At 44.6% G+C, this 16,081-nt stretch overlaps 1 protein-coding gene and 1 pseudogene across 3 annotated transcripts in view; one reads left to right on the forward strand and one right to left on the reverse strand.

Annotated features, from left to right (window-relative positions):
- The first annotated feature begins 328 nt into the window (after positions 1-328).
- The window catches only part of LOC145515089 (zinc finger protein 320-like), a 55,670-nt gene continuing 39,917 nt past the window's right edge, over positions 329-16,081 (forward strand). Inside the window, exons 1-8 of one of the 2 annotated variants that reach the window (XM_081514610.1) lie at positions 329-378; positions 851-2,012; positions 2,469-2,528; positions 3,714-3,772; positions 5,112-5,200; positions 8,152-8,233; positions 9,031-9,113; positions 12,638-12,764. In XM_081514610.1, coding sequence (XP_081370736.1) covers positions 9,099-9,113; positions 12,638-12,764 — 142 coding nt within the window. In that variant the 5' untranslated portion in view covers positions 329-378; positions 851-2,012; positions 2,469-2,528; ... (2 more) ...; positions 8,152-8,233; positions 9,031-9,098. Of the gene's footprint in view, positions 2,013-2,468; positions 2,529-3,713; positions 3,773-5,111; positions 5,201-8,151; positions 8,234-9,030; positions 9,114-12,637; positions 12,765-16,081 lie in introns of both variants that reach the window. The other variant, XM_081514609.1, reaches the window with a different exon arrangement.
- On the reverse strand, positions 9,297-12,312 carry LOC145512363 (ATP synthase F(0) complex subunit C2, mitochondrial pseudogene; annotated as a pseudogene). Its single transcript, XR_014058485.1, has 3 exons — positions 12,256-12,312; positions 12,024-12,074; positions 9,297-11,915 (listed from the first exon to the last, which is right to left on the reverse strand). The product of XR_014058485.1 is annotated as an ATP synthase F(0) complex subunit C2, mitochondrial pseudogene (transcript).

A 16,081-nucleotide genomic window follows, 5' to 3' on the forward strand; every position in this document is an offset into this window, starting at 1 on the left:
TGCTGATGGTGATTGCAGCTATGAAATTAAAAGACGCTTACTCTTTGAAAGGAAGGTTATGACCAACCTGGATAGCATATTTAAAAGCAGAGACATTACTTTGCCAACAAAGGTCCGTCTAGTCAAGGCTATGTATGGTTTTCCCAGTGGTGATGTACAGATGTGAGAGTATTAACAGAGGGTAAGGTAATCCTGTCAAAGTAACAGGCCCCGCCCCCTCCGCGCCCAGCCCCTCCCACGAACAGTGCGCGCAGCGGGTGCTCGTCCCTTCCCTCGCCGGAAGCCGCGGCTCTCAGACCAAAAGCCCTTTCACACAGACCCGGAAGTTGGAGAGCCTGGAGCCTAGGTCCCCGAACGGCGCGTAGGGTTCTTTCTAGAGTAAGTTTACCGAGCCCTCCACCCCTCCAGTCCGCCCCTCCGCCCCGGCTCACTTGTCCTCATAGTGTGGGAATTGCCAGCCATCTGAAAACCCTGGCACTCGGTGCTCGGCCCCAAATAAACGCTGCCGCTGCCGTTGCGGCCCAGTTATGTTTTCGTTTGGGTTTTAAGCGTTTCTGAGGAGGTTCCGGCCTTCGGTCCGCGTAGACCCCGCCTTTGGCGACATTTTCCTGCTTAAAACCCTTTTTTACCTCAGGCCTCGCCAAATAAAGCCCTGTCTCGCGAGCTGGAGTCGCGCCCCGCCGCGTCGCCTTCTCGACCGCTGGAGGCAGAGCCGGTCGCCCCAGCTCCCGGAGAGGCCGCGCCCTCTCCCCGGTCCCGGGATTCCGGAGGCCCGCTCCGCTCCTGAGACCCCCTCCCTCCCAGCCCTTCTGTCCTCTGGTCTCCTCAGGCCGCTCGTTCTGCCCCGCAGGCCCCCTTTCCTGTCAGCCCGACCCCTCACCGCGGGGTAGGGTAGGTGGCCTGGGCCAGCCGTGTGACAGCCAGTGCTGTTCCATGTCCAGTTCAACTCGGTCGGAAAAGGTACTCTTCGGGTCCGGGGGCAAGTCTTGTTTCTGTCTCCCACTCAGTAAATACAGGGGCTGGAGGATCAGGAGAAGCAGAGTCAGAAGGACTGAGAGAAATAACTGAAACTGAGAAGAAAAGCATCAGGTAGAACCAATGCGGACGGTGAGAATGGCTGAGGGACTTGCAAAGGGATAGTCAAGTCAAAGAGGTTAAGCCTTGAAAAGAGCCAAGTGAGTGAAACAGAGTAGTATTAATAAATGAAAAAGCCAGATCTCCAGGGGTTGGAAAACAGCACAGGGAGACCTGCCCTGTATCGGTGATGGGAGCGGGGAGGCGAAGGGCAATGAGGGATGTCAGAGGTGGAGCGTCCCTAACTGGGTTTTGTTCGGGTTTGAGTCCCCGCTTCTTGGGTTAGAGTCCCGAGTTATGTTTTCACCCGCTCGGAGTCCCGCGACTTGGGTTCAAGTCTAATTATGAGGTGACCGTGTTGTAGCCACGCCTTGCGGGAAACAAACTCACTCAGAAGGACAATGCAGATAGTGGAGTGCAGTTTATTACACTGGCGGACCCAAGGCAGAGTCTCCTCTTAGCCAAGGACCCTGACCTGCATTTGTGAAAGCCTTTTATACCTCATGTGTACGTGGCTGAACCACCACCCCAAAATACTTGAGACTTACATAAATGAAGGGTAAATACAGTCACAATAACCCCATCGTTCTTGTATTATAGGACTAGATAAGCAGTGGACATTTATCAATAGGCCTGTGGTCATATCCTGATAACCATAATGGAATTTATGACTTTGTTCTGTTACAGAGATAATTAGCATATTCTTTTAGGCAATGGAGAGTCCAAGTCCAAGTCCTAAGGCTGTTTTATCTTGGGGGTCCGGTTTTCCATTGGTATGCCATTTCTATAGACACCGGGCACAAAGTTCAGAGTCCACTGGGAGAGTGACTGTTCGTGTAGCCTAATGTTTGCAGCCTGGCCCAAGATGGCGTCCGGCTCTGTCTGTTTCCTCCTTCAACCAGTTCCACCATAGTGCTGGCAGAGAAAGAAGCCAAAGGGTAAGGAGCAGAGGAAGAAAGGGCTGGATAGAAGCATAGCCACATGGGGTGCCAGAGTGGGGAGGAAGGGAGAGTCACAGTGAGAGAAGGGGAGGAATCTGGAGCACAGAGAGGGAGTTGAAATGGGGAAAGAAAGAGGCAGACATAAGTATGGATTTTTGAAAGACTCAGGAAGGTTGGAGAGAGAGAGCATTTCGAGGGGGAACGAATTGCAGCAGCCTGGAACAGGACACGTGTACAGGAAGAAATAGGACAGGAACAGCAGGAGCGCAGAGGGAGCAAAAAAAGAGACACAGAGACCCAGATGAAATAGGGAGATGGGTGAACAGAGGGGTAAGCTCCATCCAGGTGTGGCCAGTTGTTTGGATACAGATGATTTTTTTAGTTATAGAGATGAGGATGAGAATTTCAAAACTCCTGTCTAAGACTTGTGTCTTTTTTTATTACTTGTGGCAGAAGATGACTTTCATTTGCAAACCCTGTTGAGCCTGGGGCAATGGATTGATTCACTGAGTTGTGAGTGACCCCCTTCCCTTGTCCTATCGTGAGATAGAGATCAGGGGAGAAGAGACCTGGGGCAAGAAATGACTGACTGTCACTCTGTGGCAGCTTTTATTTTTTCTAATTAATTATTTTGGCTGTGCTGTCTTCAGTTCTGTGCCGTGGGCTCAGGAGTTGCGGCTCCCAGGTTCTAAAGCGCAGGCTCAGTAGTAGTCCACAAGCTTAGTTGCTTGTGCTTGTGGGATCTTCCTGAACCAGGGATAGAATCCCATGTCCCCTGCATTATCAGGCGGATTCTTGTCCACTGTATTACTATTAAGTTCAGTTCAGTTGCTCAGTCATGTCCAACTCTTTGCGACCTCATGAATTGCAGCACACCAGGCCTCCCTGTGCATCAACAACTCCCGGAGTTTACCCAAACCCATGTCCATCGAGTCGGTGATGCCTTCCAACCATCTCATCCTCTGTTGTCCCCTTCTCCTCCTGCCCCCAATCCTTCCCAGCATTAGGGTCTTTTCCAATGAGTCAGCTCTTCGCATCAGGTGGCCAAAGTATTGGAGTTTCAGCTTCAACATCAGTCCTTCCAATGAACAGCCAGGACTGATCTCCTTTAGGATGGACTGGTTGGATCTCCTTGCAGTCCAAGGGACTCTCAAGGGTTTTCTCCAACACCACAGTTCAAAAGCATCAATTCTGGGGCGCTCAGCTTTCTTCACCGTCCAACTCTCACATCCATACATGACCACTGGAGAAACCATAGCCTTGACTAGACAGACCTTTGTTGGCAAAGTAATGTCTCTGCTTTTAAATATGCTATCTAGGTTGGTCATAACCTTCCTTCCAAGGAGTAAGCGTCTTTTAATTTCTTGGCTGCAGTCACCATCAGCAGTGATTTTGGAGCCCCAAAAAATAAAGTCTGACACTGTTAGGTAGCATTTTTAAAGGAACACTTTTTTTTTTTTTAATGGATTCACATTTTCTCCTTTCTTTATGTACGGTGCTTTTTGTAGCTTGGAATGAGTCTTAATTCATTCAGTTTCTATAATTATTTTTTACTTCAGAAATAAGGTTTTTTAGTTTCCAGTAATCTACTCTTATCATCCTTTTCTAAATATGATTATTCTCAGTGTTTTTTTAAACTTTGACACAGGATGTTTAGATGAAAAATAATTCACGATTTTATTTTCACATTCTTTTCAGATTTATTCCTTGCCTGAGTGCTTTCTTCCCGTCATCTCGTACATTTGAAATTTTCTTTGGTAAGTAGTAAATCATCTTAGACTATTTTGTGCCATACTTAGCAAAAATGTCACCTCGTTTATCAGTTCTAATGAGGTAGATGAACCTGGAGCCTATTATACAGAGTGAAATAAGTCAGAAAGAGAAGGACAAATACTGTATATTAATGCATATATAGAGAATTTAGAAAGATGGTACCAACAATCCTACATGCAGAGCAGCAAAGAAGACACAGATGTAAAGAACAGACTTTTGGACTCTGTGGGAGAAGGCGAGGGTGGGATGATTTGAGAGAATAGCATTGAAACATGTATACTACCATATATAAAATAGAATGATCAGTGCAAGTTGGATGCACGAAGCAGGGCACCCAAAGCCAGTGCTCTGGAACAACCCAGAGAGATCAGGTGAGGAGGGAGGGGGTTCAGGATGGCAGGAACACATGTCTGATTCATGTTGATGTATGGCAAAAACCATCACAATATTATAAAGTAGTTATCCTCCAATTAAAATAATTAAAAAATAAAAACGAGGAAACTGAAAACATAAAAGTGAATAACAAAGATCACCTCCCCTCCCTTTCTCTGAATTCAAAGAGAAATACCTGTTGGAGGGTTTTATGTATGGGACGTCGGGTAATAAAATAGACATATTTTCAACTGTGGTTTTATCAAAGACATGATTTGTGTATATGTTTATGTGTGCACACACAAATGGATATTTTTGGTCTGAGCTCTTTACCAGAGAATAACGGAGGTATGACATTAGATCTTGTGAAATTAAAGGCATTTCTTTGAGAAATGGGAAAATAAAAGAATATTTAACACGATAAAACCAACAAAATAAAATGATTCATTCTTTCCTTTCAAAAAAAGAAAAAAAAACACCTAGTGTAACTCGCTAGTCTAATGATCTGTTTTCTCCATTTTCTATGATCAGTGAAAAAAGTGAGCTGTGAGGTGATATGAAGATGTTTCCCTCTGGTCCCTTTTTGACTTTTCTGTGCAAATGAGGAAGGATGGCCTGGATTGACCTGGAACCTTCCAACAGAGCCTTTTTATTCATGATGCAAAAGATTGCTCATATCCTATTTCTAAGCTGACCCCTTAGAATGTTTTTCCTCCCAGTGGATATGTATTTGCAATTCTGTATTTTTAAAATATTTTACTGCAATCTTACAATAAAGAATTACCTGCTTGGTATCAGTTTGACTCAATCTTGAAAGAAGAGTTTGTTTTGCTCGGATACATGACAGATGTTCCTGGTGTTAAATGGGATGGGCAACAAGGACAAACTTGGCTCACTTGCCTTTCAGCCTCCCATTTCATTATTCGGTTATACTCGGTTCTCTTCACTCAGCCCAGACCTTCTCATGAACGGCTTCTCTCTGTGCCTGAGGGAGCCCACTTGAAACATGGAGATGAGAGGCTAGACCGGAAACTCTGAGGGTGAGCAACACTGACCCCTGAAATGATTAGCCCAATTGGCTGTGTGTCTGTGTGTGGCAGCTCTGGTTTGGAGGGAGTGTCTGGTGGTAATTAGAGTTTTAAATAGATCCCAGTCCTCCCTGAATGAAAAAGGAAAGGGAAGACTGTAGGATGGAGGCAGGATGACAGGCTCAGAATCAGATGACTTCTATGAATAAGGCTAAACCTGAATGGGGATTTTTGTTTCCGTCCTGACGTTCAGACCTGCACTGTCTTTCATTTGTTCTTGGGACAAAAGCTTGACTCCTCGCTGTGGCTCCATGGCCCTGTGTCAAGCTCAGGGCCGTGTCAGTGTCTCCAGCCTCATCCTGGGAGCCAACCCTTTGCTCATGGTTCAGCCTGTCCTCATTTACCGTTTCTCTGTTTCCAAATACCAAAACCATTTCTGTCTGACATCGTAATTTCTTTTCTCACCTTTGAGTCGCCCTGGCTCAGGCCCTTTGTCACTCTTCAAGTCTAGTCTCAGAGAGGTCTCCCCATCCCCTCCCAACAGTGTCTCTCGTGTTACCCAGGTTTATTGCCTTTGTACCAGTTGCCATCAGCAGAAATTAATGCCCTTCTTCATGGGTTATTCTGAGTCCTTCTGGGTTCGCCTGTTTTTAGGGCTCATAGTGTTCCTCTTCTTCCCAGCGTGGCTGCAGTACCTGATACTGGAAATGTCTTAGATGACAGGACTATGGGTTGGACTGAGTAATACTCAGGGAAGAGCAAGAGAACAGAGCAGGTGATGAAGATGTTTCCCATGTTCTGGACATTTCAGCTGTAATTGATCTTTACCGCATGTGACTACTTAATTACTCCAAAGAAGAGCGAAGAAATATAGGAAGTCCTGAAAAGCCCTACAGAACTGGTGTCCTCAAGCAGTGGGCTAAGGTGTCCCCATGTTTAGTCCGTTGCGCCCCCAGGTCTAAGCTCTGTACATCCAGGGACCAGTCACCATCTTGGACAGCAGCTTTGCCTTCTAGAAGTTCATGGGCTCAGTGTCAGTGATTGTGATTTCAGTGTGTTGAGGATGAGCAGAAGTCCAAAACCTAACCAGGCAGGAAGGAGACGCTGCCCCCTCCCCGCCTCCCACCAAGAGCTAGAATATCTTCCAAGTAGGTGTGGTTGGAGAATACAGGAGATAGTGAGACCTGGAGCCCCTTGCTTTGAGACTTCCTCATCTCAAATGCCTTTGTACCTGGACTCCATGATGTCCCCAGGTGGTGGCAGGCTTTCCCGAGAGGGCCAGTTTCTTGATTTTCATATACAGTGTGCAGTGTCCTTTGGGTGGTAACCCTTGTGCACTCCTCTTGTGATCCCCTTTGCCAAGAACCCCCTATGTGCTTTAGTCTTGCTTAGTCCAGTCATGCAGGGAAGAGAGCTAGACAAATGGGGAAAGTGGAGGGAGCCTGGTGGGGTCTGCAGGAGGGTTGTTGCAGTACTTGGGGGCATGAAGGTGAGCCCAGTGAATTGAGCGTGCTCCCATCCCAAGTGTAGTTACAGGCACAAGAGGTGTGTGGCTCTGTTGGAAAAGAATGTCTCAGTTCAGGCTGGAGAACCTCGAAGTGGGTTTGTTGGAGAAACCACATGGAATGGTTTGAGGTGTTCTAATGCCTTAGCTAATGTTCCCTGGGACAGCAGTGCTGAGGCAGACATTTGCCTGACAGGTTTGATTTGACAACTCGTGACCACTCGTGAGGAGCAATGAAGGACATGGAATTCGGCCAAGAGAAGTCTTTTCCACTGTTAGAACTGTGGCCTGGGCTGAGCCCGCAGGAACCTGTGTGTGAGTGCAGGAGGATGGAAGCCCTGGACTTGAGGGGCTGGTTTTAGCAGGTGCCCCCAGCATCCACTCCACTCCCTGGCTTTTGTTGGCTCTTTTAGCAGGCAGGCACCGTAGAGTAACAGGGAAAATCTCAGGTCATTTTTTGCATCATCTTTGGTATCATTGTGTACTTGGGGTTGCTGGTGAAAAAGGTTCCTGTGCATTTGGAAAGATACCAAGAGAATCTGGAGTGTTTCCTTGGAAGGTGCTGAGGTCTCACTGGGCCATGTGCATCATTGGAATTATCCCTCTTTTTCATAGTATTTGGATATTTTGAAGTTTGACCTGGATCACTCACTATAAATGAAAATATGGTGTCTTGTGTCTGCGGATCCTTGGGTGTCCTCTTTTGTATTTTGTCTCACGCATGAGTTATCAGGGTTTGGAATGCTTTGTGTTTGTATAAGGGGATTAGAGGCTTATTATGGGCTCTGTGAACACTCTGTTGGACCCCATGATAGTTTGTAAGTTTGTTTGAGTCCCGCTGGGAAATTAGGAGTCCTAAGGTTAAGATCGCAGAATGCTTGTTATAAGGTGGTCCTGCTCGGTAGGGCTCTCTGGGCCCAACCGGAGAATAGTCATAAAGTCCTGTGACATAGGGGAAGATGGCTCCGAGAATCAGAGGGCAGCGATGCCACGGTGGTTGCAGCCCCAAGGTTCGTCCTCTAGAAGGTGCAGCTGCAACTCTGTTGCTGCCAGGCCACTGCTGGGTTCTGTGTAATCCACTCCTGTCCCTCCCAAAATAAGCACACACACAGGCACAGTACAGAAAACACGGAATCTTAACTGCACTGCCGGTGGTAACGTAAATGGTACTGCTATGTTGCAAAAAATAAAATGGAAATTCCTTAACAATTTAACATAGAACAGACCTGCAGTCTGTCAAACCCATTTCTGACAGATATCCAAAGGAAAAGCGATCCGTTTTTCAGGGCTATGTCTGCAGTCCCATGAGTGTTACTGGATTTGCAGTAGCCAAGGCATAGACACAGGCCAGATGTCCCTTGACAAAAGAATAGGTAACAAAAGTGTGGTATAGAAATATTTATTATATGCTGTACATTCATGAGCTTTTTTTTCTCCATATATAAATATAAAAATCAAGGATCCTGCATTTATGCCAAAATGAATGAAGCTAGAGAACATTATGCCAAGTTAAATCAGCCTGACAAGGGAGGACAGATACGGTATGTGGAAACTAGAATTGTCAAACTCATAGAGCCATCAAGTAATAAGGCTGTTACCAGGAGCTGGGTGGAGGGGGAAATGGGACACTGTTAGTCAAGAGTAGAGATTTTCAGTTGTAAAATAAGTAAGTTCTGGTGATGTGAGGTACTGCATCCTGCCTGTAGTGTTTCTATGTACACAGTACATTTATACCATTTTTGTTAGTTACACCTTAGTGAGGCTGGGAAAGAAAAAGAGAGTTTGGGGGTGCTTTTCTCCTCTGAATGGTGCTCAGTCCAGGCTTCACGTTTCATTGATGAGGCATTTTGCATGCCTGTGTTTTGTACCCTCTGACCAGACGTTGCCCTTCAGGTAGTTTGTGCTGGTCCACAGCTCGAGAATGTTTAAGGTGCCCCCGGTGATTCCCGGCTGCATCCCTCACTGAGCATCAGGGCTGTGAGTCCTCATGTTCCTGAGGGCTGAGATCTAGGCTGAGAAGTGGTGCTCTGCCCTGACTGGGGATGGATCGGGGCCTGGAGTGTGACCTGAAGGAGACTGCCTGGTCAGCTGAGGTGCCCCCTGCTGCTGTGTGCATGAGGCCTCACCAGGAGGGGAGTGAGATCTGAGGGAAAGTGTGGGAAAGTCACCTGTTGGTCTCTCTGTGGGAGTTGAGTGTCCTGAGTCCCTCCTGAGACCGTGGCCACAGGGGACAGTCTGTTCCACACGGTGAGGGCTTCCGTATGTGCGTGGTTGGGGCTCAGGAAGGGGGTGTGTTGACTGTAAGCATTAAACAGCATGTTTTCCACTTTGACGATAGACCTCTGAAGACTTGTGTTGCCTGAGGAAGCCCTGAAGTTCAGGAAGAGGAAAGAAAAGGAGTCCGGCATGGCTCTTTCTCAGGTAAGGTCATATTCAGTCTGTCCTTCCTGAAATGCCCTTCTCTGGACTCGCTAATCGTGTCTGATTCTGGAGTATCCTGTCTAACTCCTGTACACGCACACTCACCCGGGGCCTTCCCTCAGGGCCTGTTGTCTCCATTTAGATCCCATCTCCCCGTGACCCGGTGACCTGGCCCTTGTGAGGAGGCTCCCCTGGGCACCGTCCTGGGCAGGGCTTCTCACCCATGGGTTGGAGTCAGGGTCTCAGTGCTTTTGGGCAGCAGGGATTGCTGAGGGCCCATCCTGATGCGGTGTCTGCTCTCTGTCAACCAGGGTAAGGAAACTGCACGTGGAAGTCAGGTATTAATATGCACAATAGCTGGTAAAATCTGGGAATCAGATCAGTTAGGGGCAGTTTGTTCTGACTTTTTCAAGGCAGTTCAAACTAAAATGTGAGTCAATCTCTTTAAATCCTTATTGTTAACAGAATGGAAAGTTCAGAAATAGACATCAGTGATACAGGGTTTTTTAGTTTATCATCAGATTTAAACCATGAAATGACTCTAAGTCTCTGGCAGGTGGAAATTTTCATCACCTCCATTCTTCAGAGGTTGTCCTTTCACTCTGGATTGAATCCTTTGACACAGAGATGTTTTAACCTTTAATGCAAGCAAGATTCCAGCTTCATTCTTTTGCTGGTGGATATCTATTTTCTCAGCATCATGGTTATCGAGACTGTCCTTTCCTTTTTGTGTATCTTGACATCCTTGTGAATATACCTTACATATACACAAGAGTTATTTCTGAGTACTGTGTTCTGTTCAGTTGGTTTATTTGTCTGTTTTTATGCCACTACCACATCACCTTGATTACCTTGTAATAGCTTTTGAAATAGAAGGACCTCCATCTTCCTTCATCAGGAGTTTTGCTGTTTGCTCTTTGAATAGTTCTATGACTTTCACCATGTTTTATTCTGCTTCTACAAGATTGCCATGGCAGTTTTGATAATGAGTTATTGGTTGATTGATGCTTGGTGTTTGGTTATTGAAGAATCTTTTTTGATACAGCATGTTTCTTTTGTAATCTTTATGATTTTTACCTCTGAAACTTCGCCATGTGGGAAAGATGATAAATTTACTTCGTTTTCAGTTTGGGGACCTTTGGTTTCTTTTTCTCATCTAACTGCTCTGTCGAAGGCTTTCAGTGCTTTGTGGAACTGTAGTGCAGAGTGCGCATCCTTGCCTTCTTCTTGACCTCAGAGGAAAACCTTTCATTCTTTCCCCATTGCTGTGCTCTTTTCATAATGGCATTTATTATGTTGATATTCGTGTAATTTATTGTTTGTAGTTTGTTGTTTCGTACTTTGTTGAGTGTTCCACCTTGAAAGGTTGTCAAATTTTTGTCGAACGCTTTTTTTCTGCATCAAGATGATCCTGTTTTTTTTTTCCCTTTAATCTGTTAGTGTAGTATGTCATGTTAATTGGTTAAACTTCTCCAAGAAGTTTTTTACTTTAGAATTGTGATAATTTTTCTTTGTCATAATCTAATGACTCTTCTAGTTTCAAATCACTGTTTTATTAATGGAAAAGAAAGCAAAGAAAGTCTATGGCCTTTGTTAATGCCTTGGGATGTCAATTTAAATGGATAAAATTGTATTTGCATTTTTGTTTATGGTAATTTTATTATGAATTGAGTTCAAGTATTCTTTTTTTTTTTTTTGATGTTTTTACCAGTTTTCTTTTGGTAGCCTAGTATAGAATCCTGTTGACAAACTCACCTGAGTACAAAGGATACATTTTTATTGTCTAAAAGATGGTGAAACACATATTAATAAAAGGATGATATAAAATTGTCCAAAAAACCTGTCAAGATGGGAAGCCTCTCATTTCAGTTAATTTTTCATAGATATGTATGGATGCATGTGCAACTCTGTGCTTAAGATAGAAGACATCATGATTTAAAAAAGACATATTACCTTCTTTTTTCAGTTGAAATTATGTTATCAGTATAATCTGTGGCCTTGACATTTTCTCAACAATCCTATTAGTGTTTTAAGTAGTAAATTACTAACATTTGTGTTTCTGTATCCACGTCTATCATGACCTTTCATGCCATTCCACATGGTTCACCTTGGACTTTTTTTTTTTTCATATTAATAGAATATTTATTTGTTTTCCTTCTGTCAAACCCTGACCCCACCACTTTCACCAGGCTGCCTGGGGAGTTACAGGAAAGGGAACATACAGGGCAGACACAGGAGAAAGAAGTACAAAAGAAAAGGAGGGGGAAACAGCTCCTTCACATCGTGAAGATGAGCTAGACCACCATCAGGCAAAAGAGCCCCATGGGCTTTGAGAGGGCCAAGCCCATGGCGTAGAAGAGCTGCTGTTTCGGGGCAGGGTTCCTGGCGTAACAGTGATGAAGCTCCGGGAACACAGTCCCACTTCCAGCCCCGGAGCCACCCACCCCTGCTGTGGCAGCTCCAGCTCCAGGGAACCTGGCTGCTGTGTCAAAGTCCCTTGACGTGGCACTGGTTTGGAAGCTGTGGCTAGGAATAAGTGAGATGGTCCGGGGACCTGGGGCAGCCAACCTGCTGTGGCTCACATCGCTCAGTGTCCCTGGTCCTTCACCACCACTGCGGACAGTGATCACTCAACAGAGGGGAGGTTCTCCCGATCGAGGAGGGGGTGGATACGAATTTGGCGCAGGCGTCCGTTTTCAGGGGAGGAAGGCCCGAGGCCCGAGAGCTGCTCCCCGTGCCGAGAATACGGGGGCAGGGAGGAGGCTCACCTTGGACTTCTTTCAAGGTTTCTTTAGGAGCCCTCTGCCGACGGACTTTTAACGTTCTCTGTGTTACTTAACTGTTAGTTGCTTAAGCTTCAGTTGCTGAGCCCAAGCCTCTGAGTCAGGTGCTTCGTGTAACATTTCTTACCTTCTTGATCTGAGTCGAGTTTCTCAGAGTGTCTGTGACACAGTTTTTCTTCTGTAAGGTGGGAACAGATCGTTCTTGAATGAGCTAGTATATTGGTTACAGGTTCCTGCCTGTAAAGTACTTATTTAATGTTTAGAGTAATACTGCAGTAACTTAGAGCAACAGGAAGCCTTCAGGCACTTTGGTCCTTGCTACTGTGATCACCGTGATAACCGAAAATGTTGACCTTTACATTGAAAGTGCTGTGGACTTCGTCATCTCTGAAGACACCACTGATGCTGTGCCTCATCTGGATACTGAATTGCACTCACTGGGTAGAACATGATATCTGACACTTCTGTAGACCCAATGCAGCGTTGAGGTTTATTTATATATGTTTCATGGAGTTTGAACAATGATGAAAAATCCATATTAATTGGAGGATCTCATAAGGTTGTATGAAAAAGCATAAGAAATTAAAATTAGAGATCCATAATTTCTTCAGATACCCCTGCATGGATCTGTTAGAACACATCCTTCAACCAAGTCAATCCTTACCCCTTCCTACCCTTTGTGTTTTTCATGAAAATGAGAACTTTTCATGGCCCTTTTGGTGACTTGTGGTTTCATTTCAGGAACGACTGACCTTTGAGGATGTGGCCGTCAAATTCACTCAGGAGGAATGGCAATTCCTGGACCCTGCACAGAGGGCCTTGTACAGGGACGTGATGCTGGAGACCTACAGGAACCTGCTCTCCCTGGGTGAGGATGACTTCCTTCCAGAGCTGCCCTTGGGTATCTGCATTTTCCCTGTGTGCCCCTTGGGAGGCCCTGATGTCTTTCATCTGAGAGTTCTGGTGACTCGGGCATGACACAGCTTCACAAGGTTAAACTGACCTTCTTCAGATGCTGTGTCTGTTTCATGTCACTTCTGAGGATCTCCCAGAGCTTAATTATGTACAAAGCTCACTGGCAAGTGTTAAAAAAAAAAAAACACCAAAAAATCCGATTTCCTATTTTCTACCTTTTGACTTTTAGCTCACTGTTTAAAAAAATCCACAGCACTTTAGATTTCTTTCTTCTGATAACCCTGAATATCTATTTCTTTTTGTTTGGTTTTGCTTGTTTGTTTACTTCTCTTTGGCTGCACCATTCTGCATGTAGGATCTTAGTTCCCTGACTAAGGATCAAACCTGCACCCCTGCATTGGAAGTGCCGAGTCTTAACCACTGGATCGCCAGGGGAGTCCCAGAATTTCTGTATCTCAAAAGGGCTGTTTTTTTCCGTTTAGGAGTGGGACAAGCTGGTGGATTGGATCCTCTGTGGTTGTTACTCAGGAAAATATAAGGAGAGTGGATAGAGAGATCGTCTCTTTGATCCTCGATCCTCCGAGGGGAGCATATGTGACTCTCAGGGCTCTTAGCTTGCCCATCTGTAGGCCGAACGCATGGTCCCATCTCAAGGTCCTGTAATGTCTGACTTTCGTGTTGTGTTATTTTTACTCTTGTGCTGCTCTACCCAGTCTGGGAATGTCAGCTGTTCCCGATGTTACATTCTCCTTACTTTGTATCGTTTTACCTCTTAAACTTCTTTGAAATATATTCCTGCGGGTCTGAAATTTGATCTGGTTTCCTTGCTGTGATAATCCACCTATGTTTAATTGGCAGCCTCTGGTGAGTCTCTGTGGAGTGGATTTACCAGGTAACAGAAAACTGTGATGGAGACACTATTCCTCATGTTCTTTTCTTGCTCTGTACAAAGTCACCACTTGAAGCTATCCGGTAGAATGGTCAGTATGTTCTAGGATTATGAGAGAGAAAGTATCACGAGAGCCTGGTACATCTTTCCAGGTTATTTTCTGGCTTTGCAGACTGTGTCAAGGGCACCATGACAGTGTTGTTCATGGATATCAAGGACCATATATTTTAGCCTCTGTAAATGGTATGTAAATGTGTCCAAGTTCACATTCTCATATCTATGAGGCTGTTGGCTGCCCTGTTGTTCTGTGCATTGAAAGTATTTTTTTATTTTATCATTGAGTTCAAATTTCTGTGTTACTCTTAGTGTTTCTGTTTTGTATTTGCAATGCATTGGGTGGTTGACTGGGGAATGGTCCCGATGGTGGAACTGGTGACCAGTCCCTCTTAAAATTCTTCATATGTTCTTTGTACTCATTTACTATCAGATGTATGATTTGCACATATTTTCTCTTTTACTGTTGATTGTCTTTTCACACTCACTGCACTTTAATGCACAGTAGTTCATAATTTTGATACAGTTCAGTTTATTAATATCAGGTTTTATTTTGTGGCCTGTGCTTTTGGTGTTCTATCTGGTAAATCATTTGTGGGTCCAATTTCCAGAAACATTTCCTGCATGTTTACTTCTAGGAGTTTTATACATTTGGGACTTAGGTTTAGGTCTTTGAACCATTTTGAGTTCATTTTTGTCTATAGTGTAAGATAATGTTCCAAGTAAATTCTTTTGCTGGTGAGTATTCAGTTGTGTCATCACGTTTGGTTTCATAGACTGCTTCCCCCATTTAGTAGTTTTTACACCCTTGTGAAACATCGTTTGAGCATCTCCGCAAGAGCTGTTTCTGTTTTTGTTTTAACCATTATTTTTAGGTATGCTGCTGCTGCTGCTGCTAAGTCGCGTCAGTAGTGTCCAACTCTGTGCGACCCCACAGATGGCAGCCCACCAGGCTCTTCTGTCCCTGGGATTCTCCAGGCAAGAATACTGGAGTGGGTTTCCATTTCCTTCTCCAATGCATGCATGCATGCATGCTAAGTTGCTTCAGCCGTGTCTGACTCTGTGCGACCCCACAGACGGCAGCCCACCCGGCTCCTCTGTCCCTGGGATTCTCCAGGCAAGAACACTGGAGTGGGTTGCCATTTCCTTCTCTAGTTTTTACGTATAGTTAATTCACAATGTTGTGTTTCAGGTATACAGCAATTTACAAGATACTTAGTTATAGTTCCCTGAGCTATATAGTAGGTTCTCGTTGTTTATCTATTTTGTATATATATATTAGTTTGTATATATTCAGGCTCCTAGTTTATCTCTCCCTTTCCTGCCCTCACCACCATCCTTCACTATCCCCTTTGGTAACCGTAAGTTTGTGTTCTTTTGCTGGTGAGTTTATTTTGTGAATAAATTCATTTGTATCATTTATTTCAGTTCAACATATAATATCCTATGATATTTGTCTTTCTCTGTCTGATTTCACTTAAAATAAACCCTAAGTCTGTCTATATTGCTGCAAAGGGCATTACTTACTTGCGTTTTATGCTGTGGAGGTGGCAACCCACTCCAGTGTTCTTGCCTGGAGAATTTCATGGACAAGGGAGTCTGGCGGGCTGCAGGCCATGGGGTCTTAAAGAGTGACCGTGGCTGAGCTACTTTCACTTCACGATATTTCCTTGTCTACATGTACCTCATGCTTTCTATCCCTGTGTCTGTCAGTGAACGTCAGGTTGCTGCCATGCTCTGCCTGGTGTAAATAGTGCTGCTGGAAACATTGGGGTGCGTGTATCATTTTGAATTCATTTTCATCCTTTCTGGATAGATGTCCAGGGTTGGAATTGCTCTTTCATGTGGTAGCTCAGTTTTTAGTTCCTTATGGAACCTCCATGCTATTCTCCAAAGTGGCAGTACCAATTTATGTTCCTTTTCTCTTTTCTCCACACCCTCTCGAGCATTTATTGATTGTAGACTTTTTAATGGTGGTCATTCTGACCAGTGAGAGGTGATAGATGTTTGTGGTTTTGATTTGCATTTCTCTTATAAGTAGAGACGTCGAACATCTTTTCAGGTGACTGTTGGCCATCTGTCTCCTTTGGAGAGATATCTGTTTTGATCTTCTGCCCTGTTCTGGATTGGGTGGTTTGTTTGTTTGTTTTGATATTAAACTGTATGAACTGTTTTTCTATTTTGGAAATAAATCCCTTATAGGTAGCATCATTCATGTATATAGTCTCTTAGTCCAAAAGTTGTATTTTTCTTCTTTTTTTTGTTTCCTTTGCTTTGCAGAAAGGTTTTAAATTTAGTTAGGTCTCATTTGTTTGATTTTGCTTTAA

Source organism: Giraffa tippelskirchi, chromosome 7 (assembly GCF_054371585.1).
Source record: "Giraffa tippelskirchi isolate mGirTip1 chromosome 7, T2T-mGirTip1v1.2.pri, whole genome shotgun sequence".
NCBI lineage: Eukaryota > Metazoa > Chordata > Mammalia > Artiodactyla > Giraffidae > Giraffa > Giraffa tippelskirchi.